This window comes from Protobothrops mucrosquamatus, unplaced genomic scaffold, assembly GCF_001527695.2.
Source record: "Protobothrops mucrosquamatus isolate PMUCROS unplaced genomic scaffold, P.Mucros_1.0 scaffold_56, whole genome shotgun sequence".
Lineage (NCBI taxonomy): Eukaryota > Metazoa > Chordata > Lepidosauria > Squamata > Viperidae > Protobothrops > Protobothrops mucrosquamatus.
In genome coordinates this window covers 327,175-344,503 of record NW_015386132.1, presented here as the reverse complement: position 1 = coordinate 344,503, position 17,329 = coordinate 327,175, and the positions used below count along the sequence as shown (strand labels likewise).

Below are 17,329 nucleotides of genomic sequence, written 5' to 3'. Positions count from 1 at the left end.
CTAGTATTACAGGCTAAGAGTTTTAGACTTGGTCACTTGTCTTATATTATGCTAAGTTATCAAAAGTATGTGACACTTCCTACTTGTTTGCAGCCAGTAGTGGAAAACAAACAGTTCAGTATTTAATTCAGTTAATCCCCATGTATTTAATAATTTTCATTTTCTGCCATGAAAATCATACAATATGGTGGCAAAGGTTATAGGCACTCTGGAGTTACCTATGAGGCTTTTGAGATTACAAACTTCTACAGCAACAGATTGTAGTTTGATGGAAAGGGCTAATAATACCTAAAGCCAATACGCCTCAGGGTTAAAGGGAAGATCCATGATGCAGTTGCTTCTCTCCTTCATCCCCGTTATATTGCCCTCCTTGAAAGGTACTTCTTTCTCAAAGTGTTGCCTGACTAAGAAAACCAAATTCCTTTCTTGCTATCTTCCTTTGCTCTGATGGTGGTGATACTCCTGTGGCTACAGTCTCCTATTACATTTTGATTGCAATGGTGTCAGGTGATGACAGCTGTATGCAGTATTATGATTTGCATTACACTTCTGCAAAGCCAAAATACTGTAAGGGAGAGATTTACTGCCTAGCACTGTGGTGGCTTTATTTCCAAAACAGAATTCTTGTCAGCCTCTTAGAGAGACATCTAGCTTTACAGATTAACATAATTAGTTCCCCCAGAATTCTTTCATTTCCTCCAATGTTTGTGGTTTATTAGTTTATGTCTCCAGTATTTTGCCAAAGAGTGTGCTTGGATAAATCTGTCTGTAGTTTTTGTTTTAAAATAACAACATAGAAATTGTCTTTGAAAAAAGCAAGAACAGTATATATTTGCATTCTTCTGAGTGCTGTCTTTGTTCATTAAAAAAAAAAAAAAGGTCTTTCAAAATTGTGCTGCAGTGCCGTGTCATTGAGCTAGTCATCTTCAGATTTTATATGCCATTGCATTCATGATCAAGAAGACCCAAACTGGACAGGTTTGATGACTCTCATTCCCTACAGTTTGTTTGTCATTTGATTCCTTAGCAACAAAAACTGGCCATTTGACTGAAAGAACAAAACTGGCTGGTTTGTTGTTGCTGCTGCTTGAAATCAAGCAGGTGGTTGGATTGCCTAGCTGATTTTCTTTTGTGCTTTTTCTTTCTTCCCTGTATTTTTGCCAGGAGCAAGTTGACGCTGCCAAAAGAGATGCTGGCTGGTTGTGGGGCGGGGACCTGCCAGGTGATTGTCACCACTCCCATGGAGATGCTCAAAATCCAGCTGCAAGATGCAGGACGAATTGGTACCTTATCTCTCTCTCTCTCTCTCCTTTCCTTATAGTGCTCATGTAATAACAGAAAATGCATCCAATGGTTCCTAATAATGGGAGAAAGCTAAGAGTAAGCTGCTTCATGGGTAGAGGGACTTGAGGCAAGCTATCCTAACTTAAGATTTTACAAAGAGAAAGATGCAGCTTCTTAGCAAACCATCCATCTTAGGCATAGATTTAGACTAAAATTTCCACCATGTCCTGAAAGTGGTCAGGACTATGGAGATAACAGGACAACCTTATAAAACAATGACAAGATGCCAGATTGGGAATATTGAGTTATTGTTACTCTTTTTTTCACCCATAGTTATAATCACAATGTTGTTAAAATATCCATGATATAATTACAAATCTATATAATTATCCTCCCAAAGATTAAAATCATTAAAATAAAGATACAAACAGCTTACAAATAGCAATAAATCTAAGAAATGGATGATTATATTAAGAATCAAAAGGTCTCCTAAATAACTCAATTTTTAATAGCCGAATTCAATAATAAAGTTTAGGAATAAATTTGGAGTCTGACAAATTAGAGCTGTGATAACAATAGTCCCTTCCCTTTTTTTATGGAGAAGTCTTTTCTCTTTTTGTCCAGATATACCTCATTTATAGGACCCCTTTTTAATGAAACTGGATCTTTAAGTATTTAAATAGTGGAGAAAGGAAAAAGAATAGCTTTCTTGTGGTGGTAAATTATTAAACTAGAGAACTCATGCAAGGAAGAGAATTTGTCACTCTTGATGCTTTTATTCAACTTTCTCTCTTTCCCCCACTTGTACAGTTGCCTTCCTGAGCCCTACAGGTGTATTAGTTTTGCCTTAGACAAATTTTATGTGCCACTGTTCTTCACACAGACACAACAAACACACCCACAACTTTTCTTTTTTGGTGGACTGATCTACTTCAAAACAAAACCCGGTACTCAATCTATGTGTAGAGCAGGAAAAGGATGAATGTGTGTGCTCTGAAATGGTGTGACATACTTCACTTAACTACTATATTAAATGTTAATTTTAATGATTCAGGAACGGGACATTCACCTCATCTCCAAATGGATACCTTCCAAGTGTTGGTTGTAGGTCCCCAAATCAGCAGTCCATAGTGCTTCTGGCAGCCACTTCCACCTCCTTCTGAAGTGATGCTAGTGTGGGACATAGAGCTGAATGAAGAATGGCTGCTCTTGCTGGAGCTGAGCTAGCTTCACTGTTCATTTCCTAAAGCCACAGTCTAGTATAGACATTATGTCAAGCTAGAGTGCTATGGATGAGCAGTTTTTATACTTTTATTTGCCTCTTTTTTCCTATCTCTGCATTTTTCAGTTCAAATAAGCTAATGCAGGTTCTTTTTGCAGAAAATTGTCACTGTAGCACAAAAGCTGACATAAGTATCTTAGTTGCTTAGAAGCTATTTTAACTCTATGCGCTAGCTTTGGTAGGACTTCATGTAGCCCTCTCTATGGCAAAAATCTGGAAGATTACAAACGGAATAGTTAATGGGAAAAAACAGAGGGTGTAGATCTTAAATGTAAATTAAAATGGCTGCCCTTGATATATTTCCTCAGCCGAAATTCAAAGGGGAAAAAGTACATGATTAAGATTGAGATTAAGGGTAATTTTCTGGTCTGGCAAGATCATAAGGCTTCTCAATACAAAGGCTTCTAAAAAGGATCTGTTTTTCCTGAAGCAGTTAACAAACAAATTTCAGAAGTGATTAGAAAAGGAATTATATGAACCCAGTGCCCTTTTCAAGGCATGGATTATAGTTTGTGCAAGAGATCTATTTCCTCACCTCCCGCAGTTCTAAACCTGCAAGAGGTTGTGAGGAGCAACTGTCTGGAGCACTTATGGACAATCTCAAGTCCTCTCCTTGTCCTGAGAGGAATTATCAAAGAGATAGCCAGCTCTTCATTCTGCTGTGGTTGTTGGCTCCACTTTTTGTGGTATCGTCTTCAGTTTGCTGTTGATTTCCCAGAAGTCTTATTTATTATTATTAAATATGATTTTAATACACTTCAAAAACATTAACATTTATTTTATAAAAAAATATTTTAGTTGCTAGTTTATAATATTGTGTATAATCTAAACAGCATCTTAACTATAACAATTATAACTATATTATTAATGAATGCAGGGCTATTGTACGTTATTATGTAAAATACATACAAAGAGCTAAATATTAATTATAAACTGTACAAAGATCTATATAGTGACAAAAAGGGGGGGGGAAGCAATTCTAAACTACGTAAGGAAAGGAAAAAAAGGTAACTGCCTGAAAAGGAAAAGAAAAAGTGTAAACAAGAAATGTGAAGCAACACTAAAAACAAAAACAAAAAACTACACCTACATTGTATCTAATTCTAACTATAGGGGGGTAGTTGAATAACAAAGAAAACAATGTATCAGGCTACTGAAATTATATAACTTTCTTTAATTTTAAAAGCATAATCCAATTTTTAAATAATGAATTAAATCTAGACCTTATACAGTTAGTCCTTGACTTATGACTATTTGTTTAACAATGATTCAAAGTTATGACATCCTTGGAAAAAGTGACTTATGAGATGTTGCAGTTATGACTGTCACACCACCCCCGTGATCATTTGATTGTAATTCACGTATTTGGCAACTGGCTCATATTCATGATTTCGGGGGGGGGGGGGGGTTGCCTATTTCCAGCAAAAAAATACCCACTGGGAAAGCTGGATTTGTTTATCAGTCCAAGCTTGATATACAGTAGAATTTTTTTTTCATAGATAGAAGGATTCTAATTTTTTCAGTACATTAGCATATACATATATTGGTCTTCCAGAAACCTGGTTCATCATAATGGTAATACGGGCATGTCAAACTCGCGATGTCACGTGACGTCGCGCAACGTATCGGGACGGTTTTGCCATTGCCGGCAATGGGGCGGGCGCGGCTTCCGGATGACGTGTGCGGCCCATGGGCCGGTAGTTTGACACCCCTGTGGTAATAGCTAACCAATAAAAAAAATTACAAATGAGCACACCCCTAGCATATGTACCAAAGTAGTCTTTGAATAAGAACAAGCAAAATTCTTGTGTCTTGTGCTCTATTTATTCCGAGGTCAGAGAAGAATACCTTTTTAACAGCTTAACCATCTGTCGGGGTTTCCACTTGTGCTGCATCCTCAGAGTAAAATGGAAGAATCTTAAGTGGTTTTGTTGTTTTTGTTCCTCTGCAGCTGCTCAGAAGAAGTCCATGATAGGACAAGCTCAGCTTAGCCCATCCGCTGGCACTGGAGCTGCAGAGTCGGTGGTAGAGACACGAATGACAGCGATCCAGATCACAAGAGATTTGCTTCGGAGCAAAGGCATTGCAGGACTGTATAAAGGACTTGGAGCCACGTTGGTTAGGTTGGCATTTTCTCCAGACTCAACACAACCATTTCAGTTGCATGTGTGTGTTGAAATAAAAGGTCCTAATGTATGGGAATTCTTGCCTTTGAGCACAGCCACTTGGCTCCATCCCGGGTTCAAAAGAAATCATGTGTGTCTCTCAGAAGTGTTGTATTTATTATTTCTGAGGTATTACTAAAATTATGTTAAGGATCGCTACTGCTTGCTGCTGATTTGGTTAGTTACAAGTAAAATAAATAAATAAAAATCCCCAGAAACAAATCTTCTCAGAAGATGTCTTTGCATGTAACTTGGAAGCAAGAAAATATTATAGGAGAGAAGAAAGGGCTTGGCCGGAAAGGGGTGGATCTGAATGAGCACCATTACCTTCACTTGAGTGTTCATTCAGTCAGGAAGGCCAAACACTTGCCAGGGATGCTCTGTGGAGTAGCTTTTTGGAGCTAAATGCAAGAATAAAGTGAGAAACAGAATTACCTTCTCAATGCACACATTAGATAGTTATAATGAACAAGTGTGTGGCCAACTAATACTATTACAGGACAGACAGAAACAGGTTTTCAGAAATCCCACTCATTTGTGTGCCTCTCCTTTTGTAGGGATGTCCCGTTTTCCGTTGTTTATTTTCCACTGTTTGCCAACCTGAACAAACTGGGGCAGAAGAGCCCTGAAGTCAAGGCTCCATTCTATGTCTCCTTCCTGTCTGGATGCGCGGCAGGCAGCACAGCAGCTGTAGCTGTCAATCCTTGTGATGGTAAGTACTTTTACAGCATTCATTGGGGTGCAGGGGCAGGAAGATCTATCAGCATTGCTGGCTATGGATGCTGAGGAAAACAACCAAAAGAAAAGAAAAACAGTAAAACAGACATTTAAAAAGCTATAATTAAAATAAACCCTATGTGTTTGGAACATTTTAAATTAAAATTAGCTCCCACACATCAAAGACACTTACCCACTCTTTTTTTTTAGGAAACTGCTAAGAATATATCCCTATAAATATTTTTCAGCCTTTACTCCAAGTAGACCTAACCCTAGTTTCATTTTCTTCAGCAGTGGGATTTTCCAATGTATTTTATTGTGGTTCACAAACAACTCCGAACAAAAAGCTGTCAATGTCTCTTTCCATTGAAAACCTCTAATGTTGGGGTCTAAGAGCACTTCCCCCTTCTTTATTTTTACTTTACAGAGAATTCAGGAGGGTCCCTTCTGAAATGGTCCCCATTCCTCTTTTCCTTCTGTGGGTTGAGATACGTTTACATGAGGATGTCTAGGTTCAGCTCTTCCTTCTGTCTCCCAAAGTCTATAACACAGTATATTATCCAAATTCCTCATTATCAGATAATGTATGATTCCCAAGGAAATTCCTTGGATAATCAAAAAAATATGACTTAAGGGCTCTTCTCTCTCTTTAAGAAAAGCTTGCTGAGGGCTGTTCATACATAGTTCAAAGAGGAATATTCTAGACCAAGATTAAATATTAATATGTTTTGGGAGGGAGAATTGATAAAATCTTGTCCAGTAATTGAATAGAAGTATCTGTAACAATTGAAAAACTTGCAAAAAATAACTTGACACAAATTAAGGCATTATAACAAGCTCTACTACTATATCTTTCTGCAGTAATCAAGACAAGACTTCAGTCCTTGCAGAGAGGAGTCAATGAGGACACATATTCAGGGATAATAGACTGTACCAGGTAAATTATCTCTGTCTGAAGGATGTTGTTAATGAGTAGTTAATAGAAGATTAGCAATGGAAGGATAGTATCTTTAGAGTGGTTGGCATAAAACTTGCTTCAGCTTCAGCAAGCAATCATAGAGTGATCCAACTATGGCAAAAAAAAACCCTTATGGTGATGTCCTCCATGTTACAACTGGCCCAAGATAAGACCAGATTTAGTGTGTTATCCTTGTTGTCTGTTGAGTCCTCAATGACTTGGGTCAGGTCCATGGTTACCAAGGTGATCCTTAACCATCCCATACTCCGTGTCACTCACAAGCAAGTTAAGCCTCAAGAACTAGCAGCCACAGAGACTGAATGGCTAATTCAGCAATAGAATTCAGACAGAATTCTTGCTACAAGCAGGGAGTCCAGTACAACAGCAAGAAGCCCAACAGCTCTCTAAAGCCCATCTTGAAGGGTTTTATATTTGATTATTTCCAGAGCAGAGCTTCTGAAAGCTTTCAAGACCTCCTGGATTGCAATTGTTATCCCCACCCCACCCCATTTCATGGCTAGTGTCAGACCTGAAACCTAGGTGTACTCAGAGGTACTTCCTCCTCTGGGCCCCCCTCCCAGGATTTGGTGTGTAAACCTGACATGTAAAGTGGTTGATTTGATACTGGCTTTGCATATTTGCCAACTCCAGACAGTGTGGTTTGTAAGCTATGATTTATGGGTTAATGCAATGTATTCAACAAACCATTATTAAAACCATCCATGGTTTAACATGATATTTGAAGCCAGCTGTGATTTCATCTCTTATCTTTGTGTCTTTTTCTAGGAAAATCTGGCGTAATGAGGGTCCCTTGGCCTTTTTTAAAGGGGCATATTGCAGAGCCTTGGTCATTGCCCCACTCTTTGGTATTGCACAAGTTGTCTATTTCATCGGCATTGCTGAATTCATCCTTGACATGTTTCCACGGCATCGGGATTAACCGCCCATACTTCTTCTCATCCAATTGGAATTCATCATAGTATTTTTATCATTGTGATGTCAGAGCAACGGCACGAAGGGTTCCAAGCAGTAATAGTGGGAATGAATGTTGTCTCCAAAGTTATTTTTCCTCATGTCAACATAGCCCTGAGGAGGGTTACCTAAATAGTCATATCTGTTTTTTAATTATCATTTTTAAAGACACTGCTTAACACAGACTGTCTGACTGGCCTGCTGTTCCTCTTGTCTAGTGGAAGATGAGCCCCCCCTCCCCTTTTCTGGAACTGCTAACAACTCAAGAAGGAGCAAAAGAACAGGACATGTTTCCATGCCTCCATTCTTGGGGTTAGGTCTCTGGGGAAAAGAATCGGTTGGTACTCAATAAAAGGGAGGTCACTTTGACCCAGGCAATTACTGAGATCAAAGTATTTGTTTTTAGATGGGTCTCCTAAACAACCCTTCTCCAAATTAGCTGGATGAACTTTTGAATATTAAGAGAGGGCAAAGGGAAAGCTGCATCCTAATGTTTTGATTTTATGGAAGGATCACCTTTATAATAGGTCCGTGTGGGAAAATGTATTCAGGACAACTGTGCATTTGCCCTCTGAAGCCTCATCTATTGGAAATAAAGTGATGTCCAAGGTCATGAATTATCTGTGAGCCATGACAGTTGGGAGAAACCAAATTATTTGGGGTTAATTTTTTTAAAAATATATATATATATGCTGGATAAAACTCTAGTCTGGTAACATAAATACTCCTCTCTTTCAGCCTGAGATGCTGCTGTCCATGCTACTTTTCACCCCATCCTGGGTTTCACACGTCTGTGTATTATACCTGTGCATAGAATGTGTTTATTGCTCCCTTATTTTTGTTTGGGATCATAGTAACGCCAAAGGCAACTGAACTCTCTTGTGGCTGGTCAGTGCTACAAAAGAGCTTGTGAAACAGAGCATGGCGGAGGAAAACCTTGTATGTTTCTTTAGACACACCAAAGTCAAAAAAGGTTAACCTATTTTATACCAGCAGGTTATCATTTTTCCCCTGAACAACAAATAGCATTTTTAGATGCCAGTTTTTATTGTAAAGGGGAAGTTTGCATGTTTATTATTTTCATAAAGTCATCCATGCATATATGTTCTCATTTCAACTTGGTTTTCGTTGTTTTTCCCTTACATTTGCTGTTTCAGTGGAAAAAGCCATTCCGTTATTGGCTGTTTCTTTCTTTTTTGTTTTTGGCTTTGGTTAGTTCAGTCAGCTGCTTTTCTTTGAATATTCTTTTTGAATATTGGACACTGGGAGACAATTTTTTTAAAAAATATTTTTCTTTAAAAATTACAACATTTTTAGTCTTAGGGGATAGAAGATCTAATTTTTGGCATGTTTTTGCTTGCATTTTGGATTTCTTGTCTCTGTAGATTGTTTTAGTTGCTAGTATCTTCATGTCATTCTATAGAAAGAAATTTTATACATAGTTGTCTTCTCTATTCAGAAATGTTCTTGGATTCCAAATTTGAATGTTAACTATGTTCACATTCCTTATAGTATCTTTTGAATAATAAGGATTTTTTTTAATGTGGCATTAATTTTTCTACTTGCTCTTTCAAATTCAATGTAAAACCATGTCTATTCTGGAAAGTTATAGGGTTTCAGGTGGTAAGATTAGTTTAGAATAGAACCTATATTTAATAGTTTGTTTCACGACACACAGATTTTTCTTCACTTTGTCCTTTTATAAGCATTTAATCATGGTTTAAAACTTCTTTTGCAATATTTATTTCACCCAGCTAATCAGACCTCACTTCAAAAAAAGAATGCCTTAAGGTTTCATTGTTAAACTATGAAATATAATGGCACATAATATTTGAATTCATTGCAACAATATATTTTGTTATTTTTGAAACCGAAATTAAGCAACATTTTGATTTTTCAGGAAGCACAAAATTAGGATTAGTTGATGCACTTTAATAATTGAGATTAGATAAATCCTTGTTTTAATCAACGATTTGGTTACATTAAAACTTTAAAAATACGATTGTCATTTTTTTTAAAAAAAGAAAGAAAAAGAAACAAATGTTTAATGTCCTTTACAATAGTATCTGCAAGATTAATTAATTATTTTAATTCCAGGTAAACCTTTGCTTGGGTGAAAGCATGGATAAAGAAAATTATCTATACCTCAGCTAGGCCCAGATTAATAAAATTGCCACTAGATTGCAGCTGCATGTTTTATCATTGCTGAGTTGTGGGTCAGCAATACTGCTGGAAAGGGAGAAAAAGCACTATTTTGGGGGTAGTGCATTTCCATGCCCCAGATGTAGTAAAATAAGGTATCACTGTTTCACAAGCCTTCATATGATCTAGCAATGTAATGTTTAATGCTAATATTCTTAAAGCATGCTTATGCTGCAGAGACAATCTAATTGGAGTGTAATTAATGTTTGCCTGAATGCTTGTCAGAGGGCCTTGTGGCTCTGTGGGGCCATAATTAGCTGGGTTCTTTTCTTGTAGGGAAATTGTGAATCACTGCAGTATTTACAGTCTCTCTCTTGGAGCTTCTTAGGTTTCCTGATTCCCAAAGGTTTACTCGCAAGTGCTCACTTTAAAAAAAAAAAAAACCCTCACAATGTGACTTCAAGTATATTTTAAGTTGTAGAAGTTTTCCGTCTTGTTTTAACAGACTGGAGTTTTTCTATTTAAGGTCCAAGAGGTTTGACAGGCTTCTTGAGGCCTCTGGTGACTTTTGCACATTTCGTGTAACACAGTTGTATTTAGGATAATCTTGATAAAGCAAAAAGATTGAACTGACAATGAATTGCTTGGATTATTTTTAAATATGTGATTCTATGTGCTATTTAGTTTGCTATGACCAACACCGGCTAAAGTTTGCAATGAAAGTAAGATGATGTCCATAGGTGAACTTATTTTTATACAGTGAGCTTCCCGTTGCTTCTCTTTATCAATCTATATTTCAGTCTTTGCATGAAAGCACAGGAGCTTGTTGGCAAGTAAAAGTTCTCTTAATTGCATGTTTGGAAGAAGATACGCTGGAGGCGAGCATCTAAAAATAGCCACTTGGTACAATAGGGCTGGGGACTGCCTTAAAAGAAAACTGTGTAGGCCCTGCCCCTAGCAATGTCCACTTAGAGTTTGGATGGTGAGGAAGGGAAGTTGAGAATTGATGTTTATTAAACTGAGGTGGAATGGAAGTTAATGGTGTTGAGTTTTTAATAGAATATGTGGATGTGATTTTGAACTTTTCTTGCTTTTATTTTGGACATAGTATGGAAGACAACGCATTACAACATAAAATGCATATATACATTCTGGTCTGCATAAACTTGTTATCTGATATATGATACCACGTTTTATCTTGTTCCCCACCAATGTAACATCAATATAAAGCTCAGTCCTAGGTCTAATCATTCGCTGGTTGGTTGGTGTCATTTTTTAAATTGTCTCTGACCACATTTTTGTCTGTACTCACAGGGTACAAGCGTGTTAACAGGTAACATGTCTTAGCTGCTGCATGCTAACTGAGAAGCAAGAAATTTTGAGGACTACGTTTTACTTACTAAATACGGATTAAGTATTCTAGTTTCTCAGGTCTTGTGCACAAGAGCTCAGAAAGGACTCTGGTTGACTAAATAATAGTACCATGATTAAATATGATATTAGGAAATATAGGCTACTTGCTGATCCCTTCTCAAGTTCTAAAAATATAATATTGTTTACTTAAAATGGGTATTCTGGATTAAACATGATAATTTAAAAAGCAGACAGAGGGGGTTCAAATTTGAAGGGTGCAATAATTTTCCTCCAGGAAAAATGTCCCCCTTTTGTTACAGTCCTCTCACTTCAGATCTCTTCTCTGAATGCAAATCTGACATTAACTGCCATTATTACTATCTTAACTTAAGCCTGGTTCTATGGGGGAATATAGTGGGTGACATTAAGGGCATCACAGGGTGACTTTTGTGTCCTTTTGAATAAAACCTCATTTTGTGAATGTTACCTCCCAGAAGCTCATTTAAGGGAATTCATTTTGTTAGTGCTTCAAAATAGTTTTGGTAGAGTCTCCTGTAACATACATTCATTACTCTGTGAGCTTTTACTGAAATCTTTTGCATTAGGAAAGTTTAATGCTGAAGATAACAAAAGAGTAAAATCTGATTCTACTCTTTTCATCTACCAATGATTACTTTTTGCCACAATATATTATTAAGCAACATTTAAATACAAATAAAACCATCTTATAAATAAAACAAATTAATAAATACAAACAAAACCCACTTCTGTCAAGTTTTCTTCTCATATGCACTTTTCTCCCTGAAATTTTAAAAGCAACACTACATTCTGTGAAAATTACAGTGATTTGTAATTAATGATTACAATTTAACTGTAGAATTTGGGAAAAATAAATCATTGGCAGATTCATCTAATTAGGCATGATTCTGATTCACAGAAATCAGTGAACGTTTATTGAGTAACAGCGACAGAAGAAACTCTCTTACACATGGATAGTTTCTGTACCTTAAATAATTTTTGGATGCTTGGTTATCTAAAGAGCTATTTTTCATAGAATCTGTGATTCCTTTCTGAAAAGTTATTTTCAGCAGACTCATCTGTAGAGCATATTTCTAACCATTAACCAAATTTAGCTTCTTTTGACATAAATTGTCCCAATCCAGGCCAAGACATTTATAATACAATCCTGTAAATCTCTAACTGGAATTATTTCTAAATTTAAAGCTAAAAGTCTGTCATGCTTCAAATATATGCTTATTAAAAGATGCATTTGCTAATTGACTTTTCTTAAAACTCAGGCCTTGCTTTAACATATTTTTTTTTAATTAGGAAACAATTCTAGCTTTTATTCCTCTCACAAATAGTAGCCCATATATGTAACATACTATCAAAAGTCTTATTAGTGCAGGTCAGATTTTAGAGTTCATGTTTTAACATAATTTTTAAAGCGAGTAGATATACCGTATTATAGCCAAGTAGGACCTTTTCATGAGCAGCTTTGTCTTCCCACCATGTTAGATGGGAAAATGTTCTAATACTCTTACAGTAGTGACCAAAATTGTGGAAACCTTTTGGGAAAAGTGTATTTTTGAGGTTTGATGGCTAATAACACCACTTTTTTGAGGGGAGTAGTACCATAAAATTACATATCAATGGAAAGATAATTTAATCAAGAATGTAATGCAACAAAGTTTGTTCAATTATTTATACTGTATTCTATGAAAAGTTATAGCCAAATAACCAGAAAAAGGAAGCACAACTTGCTTAGGTTGATATCAGGTAGCTTTCCTTCATCTGATTGTAGCCAATGAGCATGAGTGTTTAGAGAGCCAAGCAGGTGTCATCTTGTTTTGGCAATGAGCCAATCAGATCACAGTAGGATTCAGTTATTGATGTCATGTATTGAAGCTGAGAGGAGGACATTTGTCAGTGTGTTATGTGATCGCTATATAGTTGGTTGGGTTTTTTTATGTTCTTTCAATTAGTGAGCTTGTAAAACGTAATAAAATTAAAGTAATGGTGCAAAGAGTTGACTGGTTGCCCAGAAAGCGATTTAAAATAGTATTATTAAGTGAACAAGGCTAGAGTTATAAAGAAATTAGAAGAAAAATGGGTGGAAACTTAACCAAAGGTGACATTTCTACTGTACGCTTTTCCCAAAAGGTTTCCACAATTTTGGCCACTGCTGTATATCCTCCTTTGCAAGGGCTTATGGTTTTGCAGTCAAGAAGAGACAGTATTGTTTCAGAGCGGCCTGCATCCACAGGGTAGGATATAAGCATTGGAGAAACTGATGAGGAGATGGAGGATTCCTGCTTGGGAGTTAAAGAGCCTATAGATGTAGCAAATCTCTACAGAGATGCTAATACTTCTAGGACAGGGGTAGGCAACTTTGGCTCTTTTATGACTCGTGGACTTCAACTCCCAGAATTCTGGCAGTTGAAGTCCACGAATCATAAAAAAAAGCCAAGGTTTCCTACCCCTGCTCTAGGACATATGTGGAGAGAGGATAGCTTTGACTTTCAAAGGACATGCCATGGGGCAGAATGAAAATTGGAGTTCAGTAATGGGAGGAAGAAAATAAATAAAGAATTAGAAAACCCATGAGAACCAGTGGACAAAAAGGTCCAGCTCACGTTCTCTGTTTCAAAATTAATAATTGAGTACATTTGTTTATGAGTTGACTTAAAAGACTTTCTGAACGTTTGGCTATTAAATCCATTTTTGGTTGTAAAATCAGTTCATTGATTCCTCCTAGCATCAGATCTTCTGTTGCTATAATAAATTTATAAATTAGATTCTGGGTAGATCTGACGCTTTCCCCTATCAAAATATATCAAAATATAACCAGATGTAATGTTAATTAGGAAATGCAGACTTTCCCCTGATTAAATTGTGTACTCTATGCCATCTCCCCCTCTGTTCATCCATTAAATGAATTTTATCAATCGTTTCTCAATTATGGTTTCTTTGAATCTGGATGTCTGCATGCATTGGAAGGTACCTGACATTCAGGCTTAGTTACCTAGAAAAAAGTGAATGGAAGAAGGAATATCAATATCTCTGGGATCCACATTAATGAAGGAAGAACATGATGAAAAGACAGTGGTATTGGTAACATTCAGATCAAGGAAGGAGGTAATTTAAAACAAGCTCATTGTTAATTTGAACTAAGCTAACAGCTAAAAGAGGCAGTGACAAAAGGAGGAATTTAAAAACACCTTGTTTAATCTGAGGCAAACTGTACAGACATAAAAAGATGGCACAAAAAATAGTATAAAATCATTAAAGTTGGCCATTAAATGTGTGTTGATACTCCTTGCTGCTATGCTACTGAAATTTAACCGTGGTTCCAGAACCATGTAGCTCCTGCTGAGGAGGGGGGGGCGCCCTGATTTGGGTATCTGCTGCTCTAGACATTGGTGCGATATCAACACAAACACATGATGTGTCTTCTTCCATTATTTTTTCATTTTGGTAAGGCTTGCAATAGCATCTGTGGAACCTTAACACTGAATAATGTTTAAACAAAATTACTAAATTTTGGGAGACTTTGCTATTGAAAGTCTTGCAAGATTTAGGGTGGTCGAATGCAATATTTTGTGAGATCTTGGATATGATTATCATTGAATTTTGCAGATATTAATCATTATTGTATTGCCCTTGTTTATGCATTAGTGCCTTTGTATGATATAGTGCCTGGAAAAAATTCCAGTTGGTATGTTTCAAGAAGCAACTTAACACTTTGATGACATGGCTGCTGATGGGAAGGTTAATTTGAATGTTGATTTCCCAACATAATTTATTGAAATCTTTGCGATTTCAGAATTACTATGAAATTCACCTATTGAGGAGGGAAAAATCCAGTTGCTATTTGTGTTTGATTTACAAACTGGATGCTAATCTTTAAGGTGCTATAAGATTCCTTGTCACTTTTACTTCTTCAAAACTTTCTAAGATAGTGCATTGTGCTGGTGCTCAGTAAGTCATTTGCTGCTATGAAATGGATTGTAATACTTGATATGTACATTACAGCTCTGATTGTTAGCTAATTAAGCTATTAAGAATCCTGTTTTATTACTGTGCGCTAGCTTGCAGTATATTCTTATGACATGAAAAGGAAGTAAATAGTGATATTTTAAAAGTATCTGTATAATGTTGCAGTTTTCTAGAAACAAGGGATTAGTTTGGGGAAATTAAAATTTAAAATTCCCATTTTTCTGATGAAACCTGCCATATGAGAGTGGGAATTAATATTTTATAGCTTTGTATCACGTCCCTGTAACCTTAGAAGGAGGTCTAAGAAATCCAACTGCTTTGAACCACTGAAAGCTTTAACAAAATGACAATGGTGCGTTTGCAATTTTTAAATGTTTTGATCACATTTTGATCATTGGTTGTTGCAAATCTTTTGGCCAGTGAATCTGTTTTGAATATAAAATTGAGATATACTTGAAGTCAATCTGAAAATTTAAATACCCTGTTAAATATGCGAATGATGCTTCATCATTAGAGGGAAAAGTCTCTTTCTTCCTGGAACAAAAAGGGGACCTTGAAAATCAGCTTGCTTTTAATTTTTAAGTATGGATTTTCAGTTCTATCTGCTTCCTGTCATAGTCTATTAAGACAACTCAAAGGTACAGCCTGATTCATTCGTATTTTTTTCGGCCTCTATCTCCTCCACCTTCCCAAGCATTGGCTTCTGAGTGGACTGCAAGCATTTTTTTGTGTTCTGCTCCTTGCCAACTTCTTTACAGCACTGCCACGTCCTTTCTTTTGGTCCTGAACAGAATTCCATTGCTCAAATAATCTTCCAATTGTCTATGCACTATGTAATATACTTGCTTCTTTTCTGACCTTGGATTTTGCATTATGCTTTTTTTAAAAAAATGGAGGAAAATCATACAATCTGGTAGTTTCTGCATGTAATAGACTACAGCAACTAACCATAAAGGATATTTGCTTGAGCCAATGGTTAAACATAACCATAAAGGATATTTGCTTGCGCCAATGTTCTTTAGGATTTTGCATAATCATTTTTTTCCATAAAACGTTATCTATTAAAACCTTTTAAAAGGTAAGGGGAAAAGACTTGGATTTAAATCTATTTCAGCTATTTTCCAAGGCGCCTGAAGGCAGGACAAGAAGCAACGGATGGAAACTAATCAAGGAGAGAAGCAACCTAGAACTAAGGAGAAATTTCCTGACAGTTAGAACAATTAATCAGTAGAACAACCTGCCTCCAGAAGCGTGAATGCTCCAACACTGGGAGTGTTTAAGAAGAGACTGGACAGCCATTGGTCTGAAATGGTATAGGGTTTCCTGCCTGAGCAGGGGGTTGGACTAGAAGACCTCCAAAGTCCCTTCCAACTCTGTTATTCTATTAGTCAGAAGACATGTCATCTACTTTTTCTATAAGAAATATTAGTTAAATGTCATATTTTTAAGCCAAATATGCCTATATGAGTAAATGCCCACCATCTGTCCCAGCGATAATTCATAGCTCTTCTGAAGATATTCCAGTGATCTCCTTAATCCTGTTTATCTATGTTATCTCCCCTTTCTTCTGCTTCCCTCAGCCTGGCCAAGTACAGTTTTTTATTATAGATCACCATACACTTGAATCACATGCCCAGGTCTCAAGTTTCTGCTTCTGATCATTGTCTTAAGGGAACAGTCTTCATTTTCTTTAGGACAGATTGATTGGTTCCCCTTACTTTCTAGGATTCTCTCAGTAACAGTCTCCAAATCCATACTTTGAAGGTGTCTACTTTCTTTACTTCTCCAACACACAGTCTATCTTTATACATTCTTGAACATAAGACAAAACTGTCTCCCACTATAAGTTCTCCAAATATGCAGATTGACATTACCTTTACCTTCATGTTTACCAGTAAATTTGATTGTTTACTTCCTGTTTGTAATTTCATAATATACTCTTCTATGTCTTCTTTAGTTTCAGCACAATAATGCAGTGCCTGCTTATTTTAAATAATTACAAAGAGTTTTGATCTCTGTTTTTGATTCCAGCTGCCATTTCTTCTAATCCTGCTACTTTTATTATTTGTTAAACAAGTTCAACAAATATGGAACCAATATGCATTTTTGTCTCAATCTTGTCCCTACACAAACTGGCAACATTTTCCAAACTCAGCATTCACATTAATGAAAAATATGCAGTTAATTCCTTTGTTTTATTCTTAGGAGGGTGACCAGAAATATGACAAGAAGTAGAGAAGACATTTCATTAGCAAAGTTGTACCTAGTGCAAATTTCTCTCAATAATTGTTGAACATTTAAACAATAATTGTTAAACATTTAAACATATAAAGAGCTGCAAGTCACCCGGACAACATATAGTACAAAAATAACTAAAGCAAACAAAACATTTTCCCACAAAACAATGAGTTGGATTCAACATGACAAATTTTGGTCCTCCCCCCATTTCTGTTGTTT

The 17,329-nt window shown here is 36.4% G+C and overlaps 1 protein-coding gene across 1 annotated transcript in view; it reads left to right on the top strand.

The window, feature by feature from the left end:
• SLC25A22 (solute carrier family 25 member 22) overlaps positions 1-7,773 on the top strand; it is a 35,722-nt gene extending 27,949 nt beyond the window's left edge. The window contains exons 5-9 of the mRNA XM_015811941.1: positions 1,165-1,283; positions 4,518-4,689; positions 5,289-5,443; positions 6,310-6,385; positions 7,193-7,773. Coding sequence (XP_015667427.1) covers positions 1,165-1,283; positions 4,518-4,689; positions 5,289-5,443; positions 6,310-6,385; positions 7,193-7,346 — 676 coding nt within the window. The 3' untranslated portion in view covers positions 7,347-7,773. The remainder of the gene's footprint in view (positions 1-1,164; positions 1,284-4,517; positions 4,690-5,288; positions 5,444-6,309; positions 6,386-7,192) is intronic.
• The last annotated feature ends 9,556 nt before the right edge of the window (positions 7,774-17,329 follow it).